This window comes from Oncorhynchus gorbuscha, linkage group LG01 (assembly GCF_021184085.1).
Source record: "Oncorhynchus gorbuscha isolate QuinsamMale2020 ecotype Even-year linkage group LG01, OgorEven_v1.0, whole genome shotgun sequence".
NCBI lineage: Eukaryota > Metazoa > Chordata > Actinopteri > Salmoniformes > Salmonidae > Oncorhynchus > Oncorhynchus gorbuscha.
This window is the reverse complement of record NC_060173.1, coordinates 120,719,385-120,738,842: the sequence shown is the minus strand read 5'-3', so window position 1 is coordinate 120,738,842 and position 19,458 is coordinate 120,719,385. Positions and strand designations below refer to the sequence as shown.

The 19,458-nt window shown below is 41.2% G+C and overlaps 1 protein-coding gene across 5 annotated transcripts in view; it reads right to left on the bottom strand.

Annotated features, from left to right (window-relative positions):
* dip2a (disco-interacting protein 2 homolog A) overlaps positions 1 to 19,458 on the bottom strand; it is a 279,281-nt gene that overhangs the window by 23,484 nt on the left and 236,339 nt on the right. For all 5 annotated transcript variants that reach the window (XM_046351249.1, XM_046351336.1, XM_046351426.1 and 2 more), the window contains 8 exons: positions 18,883 to 18,992; positions 17,940 to 18,070; positions 17,541 to 17,709; positions 17,091 to 17,261; positions 7,607 to 7,668; positions 6,439 to 6,496; positions 5,527 to 5,601; positions 1,946 to 2,120 (listed from right to left, as the gene is read on the bottom strand). In XM_046351249.1, coding sequence (XP_046207205.1) covers positions 1,946 to 2,120; positions 5,527 to 5,601; positions 6,439 to 6,496; positions 7,607 to 7,668; positions 17,091 to 17,261; positions 17,541 to 17,709; positions 17,940 to 18,070; positions 18,883 to 18,992 — 951 coding nt within the window. The remainder of the gene's footprint in view (positions 1 to 1,945; positions 2,121 to 5,526; positions 5,602 to 6,438; positions 6,497 to 7,606; positions 7,669 to 17,090; positions 17,262 to 17,540; positions 17,710 to 17,939; positions 18,071 to 18,882; positions 18,993 to 19,458) is intronic.

Below are 19,458 nucleotides of genomic sequence, written 5' to 3'. Positions count from 1 at the left end.
TATACTGCTGTTACTGTCTATTATCTATCCTTTACCCCTACCTACAGTATACTGCTGTTACTGTCTATTATCTATCCTTTACCCCTACCTACAGTATACTGCTGTTACTGTCTATTATCTATCCTACCTACAGTATACTGCTGTTACTGTCTATTATCTATCCTACCTACAGTATACTGCTGTTACTGTCTATTATCTATCCTTTAACCCTACCTAGAGTATACTGCTGTTACTGTCTATTATCTATCCTTTAACCCTACCTAGAGTATACTGCTGTTACTGTCTATTATCTATCCTTTACCCCTACCTACAGTATACTGCTATTACTGTCTATTATCTATCCTGTTGTCTAGTCCCTTTACCCCTACCTACAGTATACTGCTGTTACTGTCTATTATCTATCCTTTACCCCTACCTACAGTATACTGCTGTTACTGTCTATTATCTATCCTTTACCCCTACCTACAGTATACTGCTGTTACTGTCTATTATCTATCCTTTACCCCTACCTACAGTATACTGCTGTTACTGTCTATTATCTATCCTTTACCCCTACCTACAGTATACTGCTGTTACTATCTATTATCTATCCTTTACCCCTACCTACAGTATACTGCTGTTACTGTCTATTATCTATCCTTTAACCCTACCTACAGTATACTGCTGTTACTGTCTATTATCTATCCTTTACCCCTACCTAGAGTATACTGCTGTTACTGTCTATTATCTATCCTTTACCCCTACCTACAGTATACTGCTGTTACTGTCTATTATCTATCCTTTACCCCTACCTACAGTATACTGCTGTTACTGTCTATTATCTATCCTACCTACAGTATACTGCTGTTACTGTCTATTATATATCCTACCTACAGTATACTGCTGTTACTGTCTATTATCTATCCTTTACCCCTACCTACAGTATATTGCTGTTACTGTCTATTATCTATCCTTTACCCCTACCTACAGTATACTGCTGTTACTGTCTATTATCTATCCTACCTACAGTATATTGCTGTTACTGTCTATTATCTATCCTACCTACAGTATACTGCTGTTACTGTCTATTATCTATCCTTTACCCCTACCTACAGTATACTGCTGTTACTGTCTATTATCTATCCTACCTACAGTATACTGCTGTTACTGTCTATTATCTATCCTTTAACCCTACCTAGAGTATACTGTTGTTACTGTCTATTATCTATCCTTGACCCCTACCTAGAGTATACTGCTGTTACTGTCTATTATCTATCCTTTACCCCTACCTACAGTATACTGCTATTACTGTCTATTATCTATCCTGTTGTCTAGTCCCTTTACCCCTACCTACAGTATACTGCTGTTACTGTCTATTATCTATCCTTTACCCCTACCTACAGTATACTGCTGTTACTGTCTATTATCTATCCTTTACCCCTACCTACAGTATACTGCTGTTACTGTCTATTATCTATCCTTTACCCCTACCTACAGTATACTGCTGTTACTGTCTATTATCTATCCTTTACCCCTACCTACAGTATACTGCTATTACTGTCTATTATCTATCCTGTTGTCTAGTCCCTTTACCCCTACCTACAGTATACTGCTGTTACTGTCTATTACCTATCCTTTAACCCTACCTAGAGTATACTGCTATTACTGTCTATTATCTATCCTTTACCCCTACCTACAGCACATTGCTGCTACTGTCTATTATCTATCCTTTACCCCTACTTACAGCACATTGCTGCTACTGTCTATTATCTATCTCGTTGCCTAGTCACTATATTCCTCCTGTCACTAGTTCTATTTTTTAAAATTACATTTAGTATCTTTATCTTTAATATCGCATTGATGGAAAAGGAGACATAAGTAAGCATTTCACTGTTAGTCTACACTTGCTTACGAAGCATGTGACAAATATAATGTGATTTGATTGATCTGATGTCTGGACTCTAACCTCCGCTGGCGTCGGTGAGCTCAGTGCGTCGTAGGAAACCCAGGTATCCTGTTCTGGCCCAGACCGTCTGCGTGTCTCCAAAGCTCAGCTTGGTGTTGAAGTGGTCCGCATGCAGAGCATCCTCTCCATACACAGTGTAGTAACCTGTTGCATTGTGGGGGCTGCTCACCCACACCTGATACAATAAGATGGAGAGGTGTTAGCAGAGAGACAGGGGAAGATTATATATATATAAACCCAGCAAAAAAATAAACGTCCTCTCACTGTCAACTGCGTTTATTTTCAGCAAACTGAACATGTGTAAATATTTGTACGATCAGAACAAGATTCAACAACTGAGACAAACTGAATAAGTTTCACAGACATGTGACTAATATAAATTGAATGTGTCCTTGAATAAAGGGGGAGTCAAAATCAAAATTAACACCAGCTGCATTATTAAGTACTGCAGTGCATCTCATGGCCTGCACCAGATTTTCCGTTTCTTGCTGTGAGATGTTACCCCACTCTTCCACCAAGGCACCTGCAAGTACCCAGACATTTCTGGGGGGAATAGCCCTTGCCCTCACCCTCCGATCCAACAGGTCCCAGACGTGCTCAATGGGATTGTGGTCCGGGTTCTTTGCTGGCCATGGCAGAACACTGACATTCCTGTCCTGCAGGAAATCCCACACAGAATGAGCAGTATGGCTGGAGGCATTGTCTTGCTGAAGGGTCATGTCAAGATGAGCCTACAGGAAGGGTACCACATGAGGGAGGAGGATGTCTTCCCTGTAACGCACAGCGTTGAGATGGCCTGAAATGACAACAAGCTCAGTCCGATGATGATGCTGTGACACACCGCCCCAGACCATGACGGACCCTCCACCTCCAAATCGATCCCGCTCCAGAGTACAGGCCTCAGTGTAACGCTCATTCCTTCGATGATAAACGCAAATCCGACCATCACCCCTGGTGAGACAAAACCGCAACTCGTCAGTGAAGAACACTTTTTGCCAGTCCTGTCTGGTCCAGCAACGGTGGGTTTGTGCCCATAGGCGACGTTGTTGCCGGTGATGTCTGGTGAGGGAGAACCTACCTTTACAACAGGCCTACAAGCACTCAGTCCAGCCTCTCTCAGCCTATAGAGGACAGCCTGAGCACTGATGGAGGGATTGTGCGTTCCTGGTGTAACTCGGGCAGTTGTTGCCATCCTGTACCTGTCCTGCAGGTGTGATGTTCGGATGAACCGATACTGTGCAGGTGTTATTACACGTGGTCTGCCACTGCGAGGATGAACAGCTGTCCGTCCTGTCTTCCTGTAGCACTGTCTTAGACATCTCACAGTACGGACATTGCAATTTATTGCCCTGGACACTACTGTAGTCCTCATGCCTCCCTGCAGCATTTTTATTACACCTTTACTTAACCAGGTATTTATATATATAACCCTTTATTTAACCAGTTATTTATATATATATAACCCTTTATTTAACCAGGTATTTATATATATATAACCCTTTATTTAACCAGTTATTTATATATATATAACCCTTTATTTAACCAGGTATTTATATATATATAACCCTAACCCTTTATTTAACCAGTTATTTATATATATATAACCCTTTATTTAACCAGTTATTTATATATATATAACCCTTTATTTAACCAGGTATTTATATATATATAACCCTTTATTTAACCAGGTATTTATATATATATAACCCTTTATTTAACCAGGTATTTATATATATATAACCCTTTATTTAACCAGGTATTTATATATATAACCCTTTATTTAACCAGGTATTTATATATATAACCCTTTATTTAACCAGGTATTTATATATATAACCCTAACACTTTATTTAACCAGGTATTTATATATATAACACTAACCCTTCATTTAACCAGGTATTTATATATATAACCCTTTATTTAACCAGGTATTAATATATTATATATATAACCCTTTATTTAACCAGGTATTTATATAGATATAACCATAACCCTTTATTTAACCAGGTATTTATATATATAACCCTAACCCTTTATTTAACCAGGTATTTATATATATATAACCCTAACCCTTTATTTAACCAGGTATTTATATATATATAACCCTAACCCTTTATTTAACCAGGTATTTATATATATAACCTTAACCCTTCATTTAACAAGGTATTTATATATATATAACCCTAACCCTTTATTTAACCAGGTATTTCTATATATAACCCTTTATTTAACCAGGTATTTATATATATAACCCTTTATTTAACCAGGTATTTATATATTATATATAACCCTAACCCTTTATTTAACCAGGTATTTATATATATAACCCTAACCCTTTATTTAACCAGGTATTTATATATATAACCCTAACCCTTTATTTAACCAGGTATTTATATATATAACCCTAACCCTTTATTTAACCAGGTATTTATATATAACCCTTTATTTAACCAGGTATTTATATATATATAACCATAACCCTTTTACTTAACCAGGTATTTATATATATAACCCTAACCCTTTATTTAACCAGGTATTTATATATATATAACCCTTTAACTAACCAGGTATTTATATATATAACCCTTTATTTAACCAGGTATTTATATATATATATTTTTTTTTTTTTTTTTTTTTTTTTTTTAACCCTAACCCTTTATTTAACCAGGTATTTATATATATATAACCCTTTAACTAACCAGGTATTTATATATATAACCCTTTATTTAACCAGGTATTTATATATATAAACCTAACCCTTTATTAAACAGGTATTTATATATATAACCCTTTATTTAACCAGGTATTTATATATATATAACCCTAACCCTTTATTTAACCAGGTATTTATATATATATAACCCTAACCCTTTATTTAACCAGGTATTTACATATATAACCCTTTATTTAACCAGGTATTTATATATATATATATATATATATATATATATATATATATATATATATATATATATATGTCTTAAAGTGTCTTAAAGTAATGTCTTAAATCTTCATGTCTTAAAGTAATGATGGACTGTCATTTCTCTTTGCTTAATCGAGGTGTTCTTGCCATAATATGGACTTTTACCAAATAGGACTATCTTCTGGATACCATCCTAACCCTAACCCATGTTACAACACAGCTGATTGGCTCAAAAGCATTAAGGAAAGAAATTCCACTATTTAACTTTTAACAAGGCACACATGTTAATTGAAATACATTCCAGATGATTACCTCATGAAGCTGGTTGAGAGAATGCCAAGAGTGTGCAAAGCTGTCATCAAGGCAAAGGGTGGCTACTTTGAAGAACCTCAAATAAATTTAGATTTGTTCAACACTTTTTTGGTTACTACATGATATGTGTCATTTGATAGTTTTGATGCCTTCACTATTATTCTACAATGTAGAAAATCTTCAGAATAATGAAAATATGAGTAGGTGTCCAAAATTTTGACTGATATTGTATACTATAGCTATCCTCCAGTGCCATACATAGTCATATAGTAATGATCATCTGCCTCATAGTAGGACAGATAGAGAACATATAGCCATGTAATATGACCTGTAGAATTTGTCTCACCTCTCCCAGGTGGGAGTCTCCTAGAGGTCCTTTGGTCTCTGTGTTGGCGATAACCACCTTCACCCCAGGAAGGATCTGATTAACAGAACACATTGTTACTACGGTAACCCTAACCTTCACGCCAGGAAGGATCTGATTAACAGAACACATTGTTACTACGGTAACCCTAACCTTCACGCCAGGCAGGATCTGGTTAACACAACACATTGTTACTACGGTAACCCTAACCTTCACGCCAGGCAGGATCTGGTTAACACAACACATTGTTACTACGGTAACCCTAACCTTCACCCCAGGAAGGATCTGGTTAACACAACACATTGTTACTACGGTAACCCTAACCTTCACCCCAGGCAGGATCTGGTTAACACAACACATTGTTACTACGGTAACCCTAACCTTCACCCCAGGAAGGATCTGGTTAACACAACACATTGTTACTACGGTAACCCTAACCTTCACCCCAGGCAGGATCTGGTTAACACAACACAGTGTTACTACGGTAACCCTAACCTTCACCCCAGGCAGGATCTGGTTAACACAACACATTGTTACTACGGTAACCCTCACACCAGGTAGGATATGCTTAATACAACACACTGTTACTACGGTAACCCTCACACCAGGTAGGAAATGCTTAATACAACACACTGTTACTACGGTAACCCTCACCCCAGGTAGGATCTGGGTAACACATCACATTGTTACTACGGTAACCCTCACTCCAGGTAGGATCTGGGTAACACATCATTGTTACTACGGTAACCCTCACCCCAGGTAGGATCTGGGTAACACATCACATTGTTACTACGGTAACCTTCATCCCAGGTAGAATCTGGTTGACACAACAATCAGATAACACAGTGCAGTCCAGTATAATATAAGAATCTATCCATGAGGTAGGTGTCTTACCTTGCCAGACTCCATGAGAGACAGACTGTGTGGAGAGCCTCTCTCTACCATACGAACCCTGGTGATATCACACACACAATAACTGTTATTAGTCAACCAATAACACATCAGATTACATAACACAACATTAGCCAATCAACGGATTTGTTTTTGTAATTCAGGTCTTAAGGCCTTCCCGGACATAAAGACCTATATAATATAGTCCCGGACATAAAGACCTATATCATATAGTCCCGGACATAAAGACCTATATCATATAGTCCCGGACATAAAGACCTATATAATATAGTCCCGGACATAAAGACCTATATCATATAGTCCTGGACATAAAGACCTATATCATATAGTCCCGGACATAAAGACCTATATCATATAGTCCCGGACATAAAGACCTATATCATATAGTCCCGGACATAAAGACCTATATCATATAGTCCCGGACATAAAGACCTATATAATATAGTCCCGGACATAAAGACCTATATAATATAGTCCCGGACATAAAGACCTATATAATATAGTCCCGGACATAAAGACCTATATAATATAGTCCCGGACATAAAGACCTATATAATATAGTCCCGGACATAAAGACCTATATAATATAGTCCCGGACATAAAGACCTATATAATATAGTAAAGACCTATATAATATAGTCCCGGACATAAAGACCTATATAATATAGTCCCGGACATAAAGACCTATATAATATAGTCCCATAAAGGACATCCCGGAATAAAGACCTATATAATATAGTCTATATAATATAGTCCTGGACATAAAGACTATATAATATATAAAGACCTATATAATATAGTCCTGGACATAAAGACCTATATAATATAGTCCTGGACATAAAGACCTATATAATATAGTCCCGGACATAAAGACCTATATAATATAGTCCTGGACATAAAGACCTATATAATATAGTCCCGGACATAAAGACCTATATAATATAGTCCTGGACATAAAGACCTATATAATATAGTCCCGGACATAAAGACCTATATAATATAGTCCTGGACATAAAGACCTATATAATATAGTCCCGGACATAAAGACCTATATAATATAGTCCCGGACATAAAGACCTATATAATATAGTCCTGGACATAAATACCTATATAATATAGTGAGGTAAAGGTGAGGTCAGTGGAATCATACCTTTCATGTCTCAGAGCTCTCATGTCCAGGTAGACTGTGGTAGGGTCTGGTCCTGACGTACCCTACAGAGACGGACAGGTGTGAACAACACAGGGAGAGACAGAGAGCTGGTTCTGACCATGACAGACCTGATGCTTCAGACCCAGTACTGAATGGCGGGAAAGTGGAAGTTGATGATATCGCTGCGATGGGAGAGTTATTGACAAAGCAGGGAGACAGACAACAAAACAGCCATCTACACAGACATCTAAATGGCCATCGATACAGACAAGTAAACAGCCATCTATACAGACAAGTAAACAGCCATCTATACAGACAAGTAAACAACCATCTATACAGACAAGTAAACAACCATCTATACAGCCAAGTAAACAACCATCTATACAGCCAAGTAAATAACCATCTATACAGCCATCTAAATGGCCATCTATACAGACAAGTAAACAACCATCTATACAGACAAGTAAACAACCATCTATACAGACAAGTAAACAACCATCTATACAGCCATCTAAATGCCCCAATTGAATGGGAAGGGCTATAAGACCCTCCCCCACTACATTTATAGGGTCCTGGACTAGAGATGAGCAATATGCAGTCAAAACAGGGTGTCTGTGAGAAAACGCCTCAAGGCTAAAAGAGATTCATAGACACAGAACCCTGCAGGCGAGTGAAAGAGATACGAGACTAGTCAGACATACCACTATAAAGTAACTTAGGGAGTGGAAAATTACTGCTGAGCCCTTAGAAAACTCTGGAACTATTGCTCTCTCCTGCAGGTTTGTATAACTGTATATGCATGGGCTTGGTCTAATGAGGAGAAGGTGTTGATGTAGGCAGTTACATCACTAGGGGTTGACTGCAAGCACATTAAAAGCAACTTGGACTTTACCTATTTTGCAGAACTCAGGAGAGACATCAGTTGTATGTGTGATGTTTTACTTCTGTTTACAGTTGTATTTTGATTCAAATTGTTATGATTTACAAGTGCACAATTTGAGTGTTCCTTATTTGTTAAGTACCGTAATTGCTGGACTATTAAGCGCACCTGAATATAAACCGCACCCACTGAATTATTAAAAAATATAGGCTTTAACGAAACACGGCTTGTAACAAAAATTAAAACAGTAACCTACCAAGAAAGTCATTGGTCACCATCTTCCTCCTCCTGTGCACTGAAACCACTGAAGTCATCTCCTTCGGTGTCGGAGTTGAATAGCCTCAGAATTGCTTCATCCGATGTTGGATCGTTTTCATTGTCGCTCTCGTCACTTTCATCCGGAGGCAAATACCCCGCTGAGCTCATGCTGCCCCTTCAACACGCAGCAGTCCAGCCTTTCGAAACCCGTTGATGATAGTGGATTTTTTGACAATGCTCCACGCTGTCAGGACCCACTGGCAGACTTGATCATAAGTTGCTCTTCGCATGCGGCCCGTTTTAGTGAAGGATTTCTCCCCACTTGTCATCCAAGCCTCCCACTGAACAAGGACCGCCACCTTAAATGCACGATTTACACTGATGTCGAGTGGCTGCAAATACTTTAGGCCATCTGCTTTTCTTCCCTCTGAAAGCTTTTGTTGTCTTTCTGCACTGAGTCAGTTCCTCACGCTGCTGTTTCCATCGACTCATTAAGGCCAAGCTCCCATGCAGCAGCTCTATTTCCTTTTCCAACAGCCAGATTTATCGCCTTCAACTTGAAAGCTGCATCATATGCATTTCTCCGTGTCTTTGCCATGATGAGGGTGACAAAATTACTACCGTAATCAGAATGATGGGAAGTTTGAGCGCGCTCGATTTACGTCACATTATGTGACGGTGCTCAGTTTTTTGGCGGCATGAATCTTGTGAAAGCGGGAAAAATCCATAAATTAGCCGTGTCATTGTATAAACCAAAGTGTGGGAATAAAGTAGCGGCTTATAGTCCGGAAATTACTGTAAATAAGAGCCCAGAAAAGTGGAACCAACACAGCCAAGTAAACAACCATCTAAATGTCCATCTATACAGCCAATTAAACAACCATCTACACAGCCATCTAAATGGCCCTCTATATAGACAAGTAAACAACATCTATACAGACAAGTAAACAACCATCTAAATGTCCATCTATACAGTCAATTAAACAACCATCTACACAGCCATCTAAATGGCCCTCGATATAGACAAGTAAACAAAATCTATACAGACAAGTAAACAACTATCTACACAACCATCTAAATGGCCCTCTATATAGACAAGTAAACAAAATCTATACAGACAAGTAAACAACTATCTACACAGCCATCTAAATGGCCATCTATACAGCCAAGTAAACAACATCTATACAGCCAAGTAAACAACATCTATACAGACAAGTAAACAACCATCTAAATGTCCATCTATACAGCCAATTAAACAACCATCTACACAGCCATCTAAATGGCCCTCTATATAGACAAGTAAACAACATCTATACAGCCATCTAAATGGCCCTCTATATAGACAAGTAAACAACATCTATACAGACAAGTAAACAACCATCTAAATGTCCATCTATACAGCCAATTAAACAACCATCTACACAGCCATCTAAATGGCCCTCTATATAGACAAGTAAACAAAATCTATACAGACAAGTAAACAACTATCTACACAACTATCTACATATTATTATATTATTATTATGATTATATATTACAACCATCTAAATGGCCCTCTATATAGACAAGTAAACAAAATATATACAGACAAGTAAACAACTATCTACACAGCCATCTAAATGGCCATCTATACAGCCAAGTAAACAACATCTATACAGCCAAGTAAACAACATCTATACAGACAAGTAAACAACCATCTAAATGTCCATCTATACAGCCAATTAAACAACCATCTACACAGCCATCTAAATGGCCCTCTATATAGACAAGTAAACAAAATCTATACAGACAAGTAAACAACTATCTACACAACTATCTACATATTATTATATTATTATTATTATTATATATTACAACCATCTAAATGGCCCTCTATATAGACAAGTAAACAAAATATATACAGACAAGTAAACAACTATCTACACAGCCATCTAAATGGCCATCTATACAGCCAAGTAAACAACATCTATACAGCCAAGTAAACAACATCTATACAGACAAGTAAACAACCATCTAAATGTCCATCTATACAGCCAATTAAACAACCATCTACACAGCCATCTAAATGGCCCTCTATATAGACAAGTAAACAACATCTATACAACCATCTAAATGGCCCTCTATATAGACAAGTAAACAACATCTATACAGACAAGTAAACAACCATCTAAATGTCCATCTATACAGCCAATTAAACAACCATCTACACAGCCATCTAAATGGCCCTCTATATAGACAAGTAAACAAAATCTATACAGACAAGTAAACAACTATCTACACAACCATCTAAATGGCCCTCTATATAGACAAGTAAACTAAATCTATACAGACAAGTAAACAACTATCTACACAGCCATCTAAATGGCCATCTATACAGCCAAGTAAACAACATCTATACAGCCAAGTAAACAACATCTATACAGACAAGTAAACAACCATCTAAATGTCCATCTATACAGCCAATTAAACAACCATCTACACAGCCATCTAAATGGCCCTCTATATAGACAAGTAAACAACATCTATACAGCCATCTAAATGGCCCTCTATATAGACAAGTAAACAACATCTATACAGACAAGTAAACAACTATCTACACAGCCATCTAAATGGCCATCTATACAGCCAAGTAAACAACATCTATACAGCCAAGTAAACAACATCTATACAGACAAGTAAACAACATCTATACAGACAAGTAAACAACTATCTACACAACCATCTAAATGGCCATCTATACAGCCAAGTAAACAACCATCTACATAGCCATCTTTACATCCAAGTAAACAGCCATTTATACAGCCATCTAAATGGCCATCTATACAGCCAAGTAAACAACATCTATACAGACAAGTAAACAACATCTATACAGACAAGTAAACAACTATCTACACAACCATCTAAATGGCCATCTATACAGCCAAGTAAACAACCATCTACACAGCCATCTTTACATCCAAGTAAACAGCCATTTATACAGCCATCTAAATGGCCATCTATACAGCCAAGTAAACAACATCTATACAGACAAGTAAACAACATCTATACAGCCAATTAAACAACCATCTACACAGCCATCTTTACATCCAAGTAAACAGCCATTTATACAGCCATCTAAATGGCCATCTATACAGACAAGTAAACAACATCTATACAGACAAGTAAACAACATCTATACAGCCATCTATACAGCCAAGTAAACAACCATCTGCACAGCCATCTTTACATCCAAGTAAACAGTCATTTATACAGCCATCTAAATGGCCATCTATACAGCCAAGTAAACAACATCTATACAGACAAGTAAACAACATCTATACAGCCAATTAAACAACCATCTACACAGCCATCTTTACATCCAAGTAAACAGCCATTTATACAGCCATCTAAATGGCCATCTATACAGCCAAGTAAACAACATCTATACAGCCAATTAAACAACCATCTACACAGCCATCTAAATGGCCCTCTATATAGCCAAGTAAACAACATCTATACAGCCAAGTAAACAACCATCTGCACAGCCATCTTTACATCCAAGTAAACAGCCATCTAAATGGCCATCTATACAGCCAAGTAAACAACATCTATACAGACAAGTAAACAACATCTATACAGCCAATTAAACAACCATCTGCACAGCCATCTTTACATCCAAGTAAACAGCCATTTATACAGCCATCTAAATGGCCATCTGCACAGCCATCTTATAATTAAGCTTATTCACAACCGGTTCTTTATTTACAACCTATAGCACAGTCTTGCCCCTGAGGCCAGTGTACTCTCCAACAGGAAAGAAACCCTTAGGTGTTTTCATGGAAGTATAGCATCTTTAGAGTTCATACAAAACAACACACAGCAGTCCCCCCCTCCTCCCTGGAGGCACATGGTGCCTAACAAGGCTGGCGCCCCCCCTTGGGTTGTGCCGTGGCGGAGATCTTTGTGGGCTATACTCTGCCTTGTCTCGGGATGGTAAGTTGGTGGTTGAAGATATCCCTCCAGTGGTGTGGGGGCTGTGCTTTGGTAAAGTGGGTGGGGTTATATCCTTCCTGTTTAGCCTTGGGGGTATCATCGGATGGGGCAACAGTGTCTCCCGACCCCTTCTGCCTCCAGTATTTATGCTGCAAATGTTCATGTGTCGGGGGGCTAGGGTCAGTCTGTTGACAGGAGTATTTCTCTTGTCTTGTCGTGTGAATGCAAGTTCTCTCTCTCTCTCTCTCTCTCTCTCTCTAATCCTGACCTGTTCACCGGACGTGCTACCTGTCCCAGACCTGCTGTTTTCAACTCTCTAGAGACAGCAGGAGCGGTAGAGATACTCTGAATGATCGGCTATGAAAAGCCAACTGACATTAATTGAGGGTGCACCTCAGCCACGCTCAAGGTTCTAAACGACATCATAACCGCCATTGATAAGAGACATTACTGGCAGCCGTATTCATCGACCTGGCCAAGGCTTTCGACTGTCAATCACAACATTCTTATTGGCAAACTCGACAGCCTTGGTTTCTCTAATGATTGCCTTGCCTGGTTTACCAACTACTTCTCTGATAGAGTTCAGTGTGTCAGATCGGAGGGCCTGTTGTCCGGACCTCTGACCGCGGGCCGACTCTCTTTTCTGTATACATCAATGATGTTGTTCTTGCTACTGGTGATTCTCTGATCCACCTCTACGCCGACGACACCATTCTGTATACTTCTGGCCCCTCCTTGGACACTGTGTTAACTAACCTCCAGACGAGCTTCAATGCCATACAACTCTCCTTCCGTGGCCTCCAACTGCTCTTAAACGCAAGTAAAACTAAAAGCATGCTATCACTGCCTGCACCTGCTCGCCCGTCCAGCATCACTACTCTGGACGGCTCTGACTTAGAATACGTGGACAACTACAAATACCTAGGTGTCTGGTCAGACTGTAAACTCTCCTTCCAGACTCACATTAAGCATCTTCAATCCAAAATTAAATCTAGAATAGGCTTCCTATATCGCAACAAAGCATCCTTCACTCATGCTGCCAAACATACCCTCGTAAAACTGACCATCCTACCGATCCTCGACTTCAGTGATGTCATCTATAAAATAGCCTCCAACACTCTACTCTACTTGGATGCAGTCTATCACAGTGCCATCCGTTTTGTCACCAAAGCCCCATACACTACCCACCATTGCGACCTGTACGCTCTCATTGGCAGGCCCTCGCTTCATATTCGTCGCCAAACCCACTTGGCTACAGGTTATCTACAAGTCGCTGCTAGGTAAAGCCTTGCCTTATCTCAGCTCACTGGTCACCATAGCAGCACTCACTCATGCGTGCTACATCTCACTAGCCACCCCAAAGCCAATTCCTCCTTTGGTCGTCTTTCCTTCCAGTTCTCTGCTGCCCATGACTGGGACAAATTGCATAAATCTCTGAAGCTGGAGACTCACATCTCCCTCACTAGCTTTAAGCGCCTGCTGTCAGAGCAGCTTACAGATCACTGCACATAGCCCATCTGTAAACAGCCCATCTACCTACCTCATCCCCATACTGGTATTTATTTATTTATTTTGCTCCCCAGCATCTCAACCTGCACATTCATCCTCTGCCAATCTACCATTCCAATGTTTAATTGCTATTTTGTAATTATGTCGCCACCATGGCCTATTTATTTCCTTATCTTACCTCATTTACACTCACTGTATATAGACTTTTTGTTTGATTTTGTTCTACTGTATTATTGACTGTATGTTTTGTTTATTCCATGTGTAACTCTGTGTTGTTGTTTGTGTCACACTGCTTTGCTTTATCTTGGCCAAGTCGCAGTTGCAAATGAGAACTTGTTCTCAACTAGCCTACCTGGTTAAATAAAGGTGTTCTCAACTAGCCTACCTGGTTAAATAAAGGTGTTCTCAACTAGCCTACCTGGTTAAATAAAGGTGTTCTCAACTAGCCTACCTGGTTAAATAAAGGTGTTCTCAACTAGCCTACCTGGTTAAATAAAGGTGTTCTCAACTAGCCTACCTGGTTAAATAAAGGTGTTCTCAACTAGCCTACCTGGTTAAATAAAGGTGTTCTCAACTAGCCTACCTGGTTAAATAAAGGTGTTCTCAACTTGCCTACCTGGTTAAATAAAGGTGTTCTCAACTTGCCTACCTGGTTAAATAAATGTGTTCTCAACTTGCCTACCTGGTTAAATAAAGGTGAAATAAAAAATAAAAAAACTCCTGAGGTGCTGACCTGTTGTATCCTCGACAACCACTGTGATTATTATTATTTGACCCTGCTGGCCACCTATGAACATTTGAACATCTTGGCCATGTTCTGTTATAATCTCTATAGGTTTCTTCCTAGGTTCTGGTCTTTCTAGGGAGTTTTTCCTAGCCACTGTGCTTCTACACCTGCATTGCCTGCTGTTTGGGGTTTTAGGCTGGGTATCTGTACAGCACTTTGTGACATCAGCTAATGTAAGAAGGGCTTTATAAATACATTTGCTTGATTGATTGATTAACCTTGCTTCCAGGCTATTGAACACATAAATATGCCTGGAATATAACCATTCATATTTGGCCTTAGTGGGAGTGACAATACAATTCTATAGGAGTGACCTAACCGAGTAAAGTCTTGGACATCATTTAATTTTAGCGAATCACACAACTGCGAGGCATGGCTCCAAATAGAGGCCGGACCCGGGAAGGAACTTGTGGTGTGCTAACAAAAACAATCCCCCTGGCTTCAAAGGGAGAAAAAAAACAGCAGGCCCTACCTTTCAGCGAGCAAATTAACAAAGGACAGAACTAGCTGGATAACGTCTCCACAGGGACATAGCTGGATAGATAACGTCTCCACAGGGACATAGCTAGCTGGATAGATAACGTCTCCACAGGGACATGGCTAGCTAGATAGATAACATCTCCACAGGGACATAGCTAGCTGGATAGATAACGTCTCCACAGGGACATAGCTAGCTGGATAGATAACGTCTCCACAGGGACATAGCTAGCTGGATAGATAACGTCTCCACAGGGACATAGCTAGCTGGATAGATAACGTCTCCACAGGGACATAGCTAGCTAGATAACGTCTCCACAGGGACATAGCTGGATAGATAACGTCTCCACAGGGACATAGCTGGATAGATAACGTCTCCACAGGGACAAAGCTGGATAGATAACGTCTCCACGGGGACAAAGCTGGATAGATAACGTCTCCACAGGGACAAGGCTGGATAGATAACATCTCCACAGGGACATAGCTGGATAGATAACGTCTCCACAGGGACATAGCTAGCTAGATAACGTCTCCACAGGGACATAGCTAGCTGGATAACGTCTCCACAGGGACAAATAGCTGGATAGATAACGTCTCCACAGGGACAAAGCTGGATAGATAACGTCTCCACAGGGACAAAGCTAGCTGGATAACGTCTCCACAGGGACATAGCTAGCTAGATAACGTCTCCACAGGGACATAGCTAGCTAGATAACGTCTCCACAGGGACATAGCTAGCTAGATAACGTCTCCACAGGGACATAGCTAGCTAGATAACGTCTCCACAGGGACATAGCTAGCTAGATAACGTCTCCACAGGGACATAGCTAGCTAGATAACGTCTCCACAGGGACATAGCTAGCTAGATAACGTCTCCACAGGGACATAGCTAGCTAGATAATGTCTCCACAGGGACATAGCTAGCTAGATAACGTCTCCACAGGGACATAGCTAGCTAGATAACGTCTCCACAGGGACATAGCTAGCTGGATAGATAACGTCTCCACAGGGACATAGCTAGCTGGATAACGTCTCCACATGGACATAGCTAGCTAGATAACGTCTCCACAGGGACATAGCTAGCTAGATAACGTCTCCACAGGGACAAAGCTAGCTAGATAACGTCTCCACAGGGACATGGCTGGATAGATAACATCTCCACAGGGACATGGCTGGATAGATAACGTCTCCACAGGGACATGGCTGGATAGATAACGTCTCCACAGGGACATGGCTGGATAGATAACGTCTCCACAGGGACATGGCTGGATAGATAACGTCTCCACAGGGACATGGCTGGATAGATAACGTCTCCACAGGGACATGGCTGGATAGATAACGGCTCCACAGGGACATAGCTGGATAGATAACGTCTCCACAGGGACATAGCTAGCTAGATAACGTCTCCACAGGGACAAAGCTCGCTAGATAACGTCTCCACAGGGACATAGCTAGCTAGATAACGTCTCCACAGGGACATGGCTGGATAGATAACGTCTCCACAGGGACATAGCTAGCTAGATAACGTCTCCACAGGGACAGGGACAGAACAAATCTATTCTAGAAGCCAGATATCAATCTAATCTTTATTTTGCACTCACCTGCAGACAGACGGCCATGTTGACCCTGCAGCCGAAGGTGGTGCTGACGGCTCGAGGAGACAAACCCAGGTCTTTAAAGATCTTAGAGAAGGACTGGGTCAGAGTGATACGAGGACGCTCCTCTGCTACAACCATACAGGTCCTAACACACGACAGGTTTATGTTACGCAACTACACACCACACACACACACACACACACACACACACACACACACACACACACACACACACACACACACACACACACACACACACACACACACACACACACACACACACACACACACACACACACACACACACACACACACACACACACACACACACACACACACACACAGGGAAGAGAAAATAAAGCAATTCAGACAGTGTGTGTGTGGTGTGTGTGCATCCATGTGAGTGTGTGAGTGTGTGTGGTGTGTTTGCTGCCTGTGTGAGTGCATACTAACCCGTAGTGTCTCAGTCTGTGTCCCCAGGCCCTTGGTACACATCTCCATGACAGAGTATGAGCAGAATGTGATTCTGACTTTATACTGGCTGACAGCTGACAACCACAGAGAAACATTACTGTCCAACTCTAGAGGAGGAACCAGGATCGACTGGTGGCCAGAGTATACACTAGAGAAAGACAGAGAGAGAGAGGCCAGGTTATTGTTCAACTCTAGAGGAGGAACCAGGATCGACTGGTGGCCAGAGTATACACTAGAGAAAGACAGAGAGAGAGAGGCCAGGTTATTGTTCAACTCTAGAGAGAGAACCAGGATCTCCCTGCTACACCACATGAGCACTAACTGTGCTAGTTTACAGTCCCAAAATATTGCGATGCACTCACTGTACATGTCCTTTACCTGCTGAGGCACCAGAGAGCGAAGCCCAGGCCGCAGTAGGGATCCAGACAGATGGCTATCTGGCGGGACGGGTACAGCTCACACTGCAGCTTGATGGAGCGACACAAGGCACTGGTGGCAGCATGGGACATCTGGAGGAAGAGATAACAGAACGACTGTCTGGTGGAACACTACAGTCTCTCTGGTAGTACCTCTCAAACTAACAGTGTACAGTATGGGTAGTACACAGTCTGTTCCCAGGTCCCTCTAACAGAACAACTACTGTACGTTGTAGGTGAGACCAGCAAAGATGCCCATGGTGGACACACTGAAGTCCAGGTACAGTCAGGGGTTAGTTTACCTTGACTCCAGCCAGGATGCCCATGGTGGACACACTGAAGTCCAGGTACAGTCAGGGGTTAATTTACCTTGACTCCAGCCAGGATGCCCATGGTGGACACACTGAAGTCCAGGTACAGTCAGGGGTCAGTTTACCTTGACTCCAGCCAGGATGCCCATGGTGGACACACTGAAGTCCAGGTACAGTCAGGGGTCAGTTTACCTTGACTCCAGCCAGGATGCCCATGGTGGACACACTGAAGTCCAGGTACAGTCAGGGGTCAGTTTACCTTGACTCCAGCCAGGATGCCCATGGTGGACACACTGAAGTCCAGGTACAGTCAGGGGTCAGTTTACCTTGACTCCAGCCAGGATGCCCATGGTGGACACACTGAAGTCCAGGTACAGTCAGGGGTCAGTTTACCTTGACTCCAGCCAGGATGCCCATGGTGGACACACTGAAGTCCAGGTACAGTCAGGGGTCAGTTTACCTTGACTCCAGCCAGGATGCCCATGGTGGACACACTGAAGTCCAGGTACAGTCAGGGGTCAGTTTACCTTGACTCCAGCCAGGATGCCCATGGTGGACACACTGAAGTCCAGGTACAGTCAGGGGTCAGTTTACCTTGACTCCAGCCAGGATGCCCATGGTGGACACACTGAAGTCCAGGTATGCCAGCATCTCTGGGGTGGGAGGTTTGTAGATCTGAAGCCTCTTCATCCTGGGGAGGTCGTCTGGGGTTGGGAGAATAACAATAGGTTTGGAGGGATGGATTTCACACACAGTCAGCATGTAACAATGGCGCCGGAGAAGAAGGCTGATGTTTTACGTGCCCCCAACAGATTGTTTTTTAGTTTTTTATTTGTGTTATTTTGTAATTTATAATGTTGCCGCTACCGTCTCTCAGGACTGTGATGACTCACCACAGACTGGCAGAATCCTTTTTTTCCTTTAACAAGTCCGACGAGCCCGACGCGAATGATACACGGCTTTCCCGGGAACAGGCCCAGATCCCCGTGATTTGCATGAAGAGGCAGCAGAGAACAAGGGGCCACAGTGCGGGCTGCCTTTTGAGAATTCGTAGGCAATTTAATAAACCCCCACTTCCTTCCTTTCTGCTAGATAACGTGCAATCTTTGGAGAATCATTTGGAGATCTTATCCTTCACGGAGTCGTGGCTGAACGACGACAATACCAACA